Source organism: Populus euphratica, unplaced genomic scaffold (assembly GCF_000495115.2).
Source record: "Populus euphratica unplaced genomic scaffold, PopEup_1.0 scaffold3.1, whole genome shotgun sequence".
NCBI classification, from domain to species: Eukaryota; Viridiplantae; Streptophyta; class Magnoliopsida; order Malpighiales; family Salicaceae; genus Populus; species Populus euphratica.
Window position 1 is genome coordinate 3283188 of NW_011499847.1, and position 7981 is coordinate 3291168.

At 33.8% G+C, this 7981-nt stretch overlaps 1 protein-coding gene across 1 annotated transcript; it reads right to left on the reverse strand.

Annotated features, from left to right (window-relative positions):
- Nucleotides 1–3050: 3050 nt before the first annotated feature.
- On the reverse strand, nt 3051–6074 carry LOC105107339 (RING/U-box superfamily protein). Its single transcript, XM_011001235.1, has one exon. It carries the CDS (start codon nt 5237–5239, stop codon nt 3962–3964), a length of 1278 nt encoding a protein of 425 aa, XP_010999537.1. The 5' UTR covers nt 5240–6074; the 3' UTR covers nt 3051–3961.
- Nucleotides 6075–7981: the final 1907 nt, after the last annotated feature.

Here is a 7981-nt window from a genome sequence, read left to right on the forward strand (position 1 = left end):
AAAGTTATAATAATTTTCATAAATTATTGCTATTTCTTAAGAATTTTTATTAGGCTCTGGGCCGGTCCATTTAAAATTTTACGAAATCAAAAGTTGAAGTCCTTCCAAATTCCCATGGCTAAAAAAAATAATTAAAAAAAAACATTTTTTCTATAAAAACAAACGTTTTTCGAGAAATTATTATTTATCTACACTTATTGCATGATAAATTACTATAATAATCTAAAATATATTACTTTTAAAAAAAAATTATTATTATTATTTAAAAAAATTATTCTTTTAATATTAATATTAATGTAATTAAAAATTAAATTTTATAATTTATTTCTTTTCATTTCATCTTTTAACAAAGTTAAAATTTAAAATTGTTTATCTATTTATTAAGATAACCCAAGTTGTTCTGATTTATAAGTTTAGTGAATTTTTTTTTTTGAATTGAACTTGGTTTTGTTATTGTTTATCATGTATAGTTAAAAACAATAGTTTTAGGGAGAAAAAACCATTATACATAAAGCCAAATACATGTGGAAAAAGTACTATGGTTTTCCTTACAAATTGCTACAGTATTTTTTTTTTTTTCTGAAAATACCTGTCAATTTTATTTTTTAATATTAAGCTAATTAAAAAAATTAAAATTTTTTTCTTAAAAATATTATGGATTGCTATGATATTTTTCCACATGATTTTTTTTATTTGTTTATTTTTAAAAAGTATATTTATTGATTTTATTTTTTTAATATTAAACTTATTTAGAATTTAGTTTTGTAATTTTTTTAAGCATTGTGGATTGATATAATATTTTTCTGCATGTTTTTTTTATGATTTTTTCTAAAATTATCTTTATTAATTTTATTTTTTAATATTAAACTGGTTAAGAGTTACAGTTATAATATATGAGAAAAACACTGTAGCTTTCCAGGCGAATTACTATGGATTCCTACAGTGTTTTTTTCCATATGATTTTATATATATATATATTTTCTCAAATTATCTTTGTTAATTTTATTTTTTAAATATTAAGCTGGTTAATAATTACAATTACAACTAACACTAAATTATGTGGGGAAACACTATAGCTTTCATCGCAAAATACTATTGATTGATGTAGGTTTTTCTCGCATGGGTTTTTTCCAGTTTCTTTTATGTTTTTTTTGTAATATATATTTTTAAATTTTCTTTGTAGATTTTATTTTTTTAATATTAAGTTAGTTAGAATTTAACTTTGCAATAAAGCTTAATCGTGTGGAAAATTCAACTAACTTTCCTTGCAAAATATTATGAATTGTTATAATGTTTCTCTGTATTTTTTTTCTTATCATTTTTTCAAAATTATCTTTATCAATTTTAATTTTTTTAATATTGAGCTGGTTGAAAATTACAATTACAAGTAATTACAAATAAAGTTAAATAATGTGAGGAAGCATTGTAGCTTTCGTGATAAAACATTGTGAATTGTTATAGTTTTTTCAACATAGTTTTTTTTCCTATTTATTTTTTGCTATATTTTTTTTCTAAAATCATCTCTGTTGATTTTATTTTTTAAATATTAAGCTGATTGAAAAATTATTTTTGTGTTTTTAAATATTAAGCTGATTGAAAATTTATTTTTGTGATTATTTTCTTTAAAACACTGTGAATTACTGCAATATTTTTTTCACATGATTTTTTTAATAATTTTTTAAAATTATTTTTGTTGATTTTATTTTTAAAAATATTGAGTTGGTTAAAATTATAATTGCAAATAAAACTAAATCACAAGGGGAAAAATTATATTTTTCCTCACAAAATACTGTGTATTGTTATAATATTTCTTTAAATAATTTTTTTATGATTTTTTATAAAATTACCTTTGTTAATTTTATCAGGAAAAACATTGTAGTTTTTATCATAAAACATTATCAATTACTATAACGTTTGTCCTTATAGATTTTTTTCCTTTCAAAATTATCTGTAGATTTTTTTAATATTAAATTGGTAGAGAATTTAGCTTTGTATTTTTTTTACTTTTTATTAACAAAAATACTAACTCATGTGGAGAAAATATTGCATAGTCACTCATAAATACTGTGGATTGCTATAAATTATTTTGTCCAGTCTATAAGTTTTTTATCATCAATATAATTTTTTTTCCATCATGAATTATTGGCTCCATTACACCTTAGTTTCTATTATTTATCTAATATTGATTCACAATTATAACACTATCAGGTTGATTTATTTTATAAACCCGCAGTAGCGTGCATTGCATCTTGTATTCTTCCATACAAGTTTCATGTTTTAGAGTTTTTTTAAGAAACGTAGTAGCATTATTTGTTAAAATGTTTTTTTAATACATTAAATTAAAAAAATATTTTTTATATCAACACATTAAAATAATTAATTTAAAGTAAAAAAAATTATTTTTTAAATACTTTTAAAATATAAAATTTTAATATATATTTAGTAATTATTTTGACTATTAAAAGTCAAAACACCTTTTCACTGTTGTTGATTGCCGTGTCAAATAATGATATAAAATTTGTTGGTATTGTTGTGAAACCGTGTTTTGTAATTTTGTTTTTTTAAAAAATATTTAAGATTAATTTTGTTATATTTTTTGATCATTTTGACATAATAATGATAAAAATAATTAAAAAATATATTTATATATATATATATATTTCTAAAGCAAATTTTTTTTTTTTTTAAATAATTGCTGTACAGTTAAAACACTGTAATTACTAAACTGAATTGAAATAATGGATTCAGAGCTGTAGATGTCTAGACCGCTTTCCATTGTTTTAGCCATCCTCGAACTTTTTGGTATTTGTTATTTTAGGTAGGGAATTTGAAACGTGCACCTCTTGGATGTCACCTCCTCGGACTTTTTTCTTTATTTTTTTTCTAAATCAACCAAGCTCTACAGTGCGAGAGAATTGGAATTAAGCACCAGACGTTTATAAATTCTCTTTAATTAGTTGGATTTATCAACAACGTCCCCACGCTTTATCAGCTGTAGAATTTCTCACATGGATTGGTGATGGAGGATCGCATGAAAAGTTCTATTGCTATAAACGAAGAAACCTAATGATCCATTACTTCAACATTTCTCACAGATGCTATGTTGCATTTATAGCCGCATGCTATGCATCGTCTAATTTAACAATAAAAATGACCTTGCTGCTGGTGGTAATAATAATAGTAGAAAAAGAAAAGTAAAAAAAGAGAGTCGTCGATCTTGCAGAAGCCAAATACGAGAATGTGAACCCTAAATCCAAACGAGAGAAGCAATCTTGTTCTTGAAGGGAAAGAGAGAGGCATTGTCGGGAGTTCAACAAAAGATATGAAGAGTTCATATTTCATCGAATTAACCAGTCTTGGAGACCGAGGGTCCAGCGAGAAGCAACTAGCATGCCATGTTCTCTTCCATCCCCTTTCTGGCATGGGCCTTTCTGTCCTCTGTCGGTGCATTTCACAAAATAGCTAGCAAAAGTGGAAAACCACTGAGCCGATTTGACCCATCTATGCCCAAATCCAACCCCAGCAAAACCCACCAAGTAAACCCCCATATAAACCCAACCCCCACGTCAAAATCCCACCATTTCCTTCAACATTAATAACCCAATATCACTCTCCTTCCTCTCATTTATGATCTGCTCAGTGCTCAATGAATGATAGAGAGGGAGAGGGAGAGGGAGACGGTCAAGAATACCTTTTCTTTTCTATAATCAATGCGAGCCAGAGAGAGCAGAGGTGCAATCTCTCTTCAATTTTCTCATTAAATGCCATCGGCACCTACAATTAATGACCCATCCACAAATTGCCAGACTACTCGTATATTCTCATGCCCCCCTCATTAAAAACTCCACCTTCCATGCAAACACCCACTCTCCATTTAATACCACCTTGACCCCATCACCGCCTCCTTTTCGACCGTCCATTCTCACGATCACTCAATCTCGCCCTCCACGTGTGTCCTTCTCTACCTCCTGTTAAACCTCTCCGGTGACAGCAGTGCCTCGGGGTCCCCACACCTTAGCCGGCTAGACGAAAACGCGGCCATGCTCGACCCCACCGATGATCTCAAAAACTGTGGGCTCGCCATAGACTTACACCTCCTCGACGACCCACCACCACCTCCTCCGCCTACGGTGGAGAACCTCTCCGATAACGGGAAAAACCCTGATCCTCTCCGTCTCAAAAACGGGGATTTCATCCCTCTATAATGCCTAAACGAAAAAACTCTAGCTTTTGATATTGATCCAAACGGTGATGGCCGTTTGCTCCAAAAACCCCCCCTTCTAAGCCTCCACGGAGAAGCTGTAGCTGGCTCCATTACTAACATCCTCTCGGACGCCAAGCTCCGTTCAAACCCGAAAGAATAAGATCTTTTCAAGAAGAAATGATCACGACCATTGAATCTGTCCTCTGAATTAGTATTGAAGTTGTTCATACTATGTCTTCGCGGTGATGGTTCTTCAGGACATGGTGTAATCTCCGTGACAGTAGCTGTAGCTGTGTCTGCAACAGCAGAGTAAGTGCGTAGTGGGCTTTGAATTAATGGTTCGAGCGGAAGAAGAGTACTACGTAGGAGTGTTTCATCAAGACTAGGACGAATTCTTGCGGCCATGACCGGAATAAATGGAGACTCGGCTCTGAAAATCCCCGCACGACAAAGCGGGCAGTTCGCGTGTGACCTTAGCCAAATATCAATACAGTCAACATGAAATGCATGCGAGCAAACAGGAAGTGTACGGACATATTCATCATCTTCGAATTCAAGCAAGCAAACAGCACAGTCTTTGATTTGCTTGTGAAAGCTATTGCTATTTTTCGTGGTGTAGAGTGAGAGAGGGATGGTCTTGATGACGGACTCGTCCAGCCCGTAAGGAGAGTAAACATGGAAGCCTTCTGAAGAATCAAAGAGTGGAGGTGGGGAGTCGAGGCCACCATTCGAGGAGGAGGGGTAACGGCGGCGTCTACGACGGCGCCACCGACGCCATCGGCGGATGACACGGAGGAGGGAACGGGAAATTAGGCGCGAGTATGTGATTATTAAGAAGGCGGCAGCGACTACCACCACCATGGCTATTAAAGTTGGGCTGAAGTCAACTGGTAGTTTGGAGGTTGGTGATGGTGGTGAGGATTGGTACGAAGGGGCGGTGGCTGCAGGGGTTGAGGAAATTGTGGGAGTTGGGGATGGGGCCCAATTGTGGTGGTGGTGTGGTGTGGGAGAAGGAGATGGTGTGGTTTTGATCATGGTGGTAGTGGTGGTGGGAGGAGGTGTTAATCGTGCTGGTGCTTCGAGTTTTTGTGTGTGTGTGAGTGTTGTTTCTTTGTTTTGTGGGGTTTGGAGGTTTAATGTAATGGTTGACTATGACTTGTCGTCGGGGGGACTGCAGTTGGATGACACGTCAACATTCATGAATTTAAGGCGGGTCAGTTCTCTGATCCAGTGTGGATAATACTACTCTAATACAACTCCTAACAATGGTTTAAAACCTGCCACATTATAGACTAGGTTGTGAGGCGCTTGACGTGCAAACTTTTGAGTGGGTTCTGGTGTTTGGCTGTGGATTCGAGTGTTTTGAGGAGTGAAATAAAAAGTCTACTGTAGGATTTGGCTTCAGGGGAGTTCGATGTAGGGACCCACAATTTGAAGGATTTTCCTCGTTGATTTTGACACACACTCTCACAGACAAGACTTGTGGAGTTTGAAGGGTGCTCGTGCTCTCTCCACTATGGAATTCCAACTTGTTGAATTTGACCCGCATAGAAGGCAAGTAGCATCCATTAGAGGTCAGGAAGTTAATAGAACAAGAAACAGATCCAGGTGCAGGGATCATGCCCAGAAGAAGAAGAAGAAGAAGAAGACAGCTGCAAATTTAAGCTTATCTGGAAATTCATTGCAGATTTGGAATGTTGAGTATATGTATATGGGAACCAGTTACTTGGAAAAGGAAATTTTAATGGCTTTTACCCATTATTCATCCCTCCATCCTTTCTACTTTATTTGATTGAAACAATCTTTCTCTCATTAATTGAATGAATCTGTCATATAATATGCTAATGTGCTTAATGCGGATCACTGTGTCCTTACAGAGTTGAAGGCGATCTAATAAGGTGTTGGATAATCCTGACTGTTGGGCACTTGCGGCGTTTGACTGGTTTGGTAGTGCGGTAACGAAGTGTTTGAAAATGTCATGTTTTTATTTTTAATATCAACATATTAAAAATATTTTAAAAATAATAAAACAGTGGTTCAACGCAACCCAGTAGGCTCTGCATCACAATCTTGATAATAAGAAGATGTTGGATGTATACGACGGATGATCAAGATCTACTACTAGATTCCTTTCTTTCTGTTTTTTCTGACATTTTACAAAGTTGGCTATTTGAAAACGTATGTTTTTCATGTGTGATGTCGGGCGGCCCGGTCCCGGTGACTTTTGGTGAGGTCTCAGCATCGATTTCCTGTTCAATGGAATGATGGACCGGCCCGGTTGCTATACCATTAAATATGTTTGTTTGTTTTTTAAATACAAAAAAGAAAATCCTTTCCCCTCTTTCAATGTTCTTGTTGTCTCTCTTTCAAGATGATTCGAGGGCTGTGTTAATTTGGCTACGATGCATCATATCAAGCTTCGAAAGAAATCGAGTGGGGTCTTGCTAGAAATCTACTGAGATCTTGTCAAGGTTTTGATGATTATGGACTCTTGGTTTGGGTATGGCTATGCTGCTGGTGTTAATTTCTTGAGAAGCTAGCTTGTGTGTTCATCCTCTCTACCCAAAAAGAGATCAGAAAGGAGAGAACAAGAATAGGAGAAACAATTCTTACCCCTCATTTTCATACACTTCGAGCAGGCCCACGAAAGAAATCTATACCCTCAAGCCCTGTAAAAAGATGGTCCAAAATTATACTTATCCCACTTCTCAGATTTTTCCAGGCCCATGAAAGGCTCGTTCTGGGCCCTTTCAAGTTCCGACATAATCAAACGATCCACCAGCAAGAAATTCATGACTCTACTTATCCCCTGATGAACTTTCCCATGCTACGCCGAAGGGCTGTTCCGTGATGCGGTAGAACCCGTGCTTCATTAAAATTTTTTTATTTAGAATTATTTTTTTATGTTTTAGATTTTTCAAACATTAATATTTAGAATTAATTTTTTTAAAAATAAAAAAATATTATTTTAATTTATTTTTAAATAAAAATTACTTTAAAATACAATTAGTTTCTTTTCAGCATGTCATCGGCAGAAGTGAATGATGGAATGAATGAGTCTTGAATTTCCATGCTCGAGCAATCTACGAGAGGTATACCACCCGAAATGACTACAAAATAGTAAGAGATCGAGAGGATATATTTTACGTCATAAATGATATATATATATATATATATGATGTAATTAATCATCATTTGCATTGCTCAACTATCTTGAGGCGTCGATGGAGATGCTATTATATAAATGGATTTGCTTGTGACGCCACCATTTTCAATCACTCGTAATTCAAGAAAAAAACAATTGAAAGAAAAAGTCTTCAAATAAAAGACCCCGCCCACATGCTTCGACTTCCTATTTAAACCGGACAAAGTTAATTGATGAGGTGTTATTTTAGGCAGTTATTTTTAAAAATATTTTTTTATTTGAAAATTTATTAAAATAGTTTTTTTTTAATTTTTTTAATATTAGTATATTAAAAAAATCTGAAAACAAATAAAAAAAAGTCGTCTTGGGAATTGAATGGCCCCTTGTTTCGTTAAATTGCATTAATCACAAATGTCCGCATCCAACCTGCCAAACTCCGAACTCCCTTGTTGCTGTGTTTTCTTCAATGGAAGCCACCAGTTATCCTGAGTGGATGAAGAGATCATCACATACCTTTCTAACTCTTATCAAATCCAACCATCACCCTCTATTTTCCTATCTAATTGCAACCATCTCTTGAGCTTAATTTCACTAATTTTACCTCCGGCAATTTTAATCCAAAATAAGTTAAA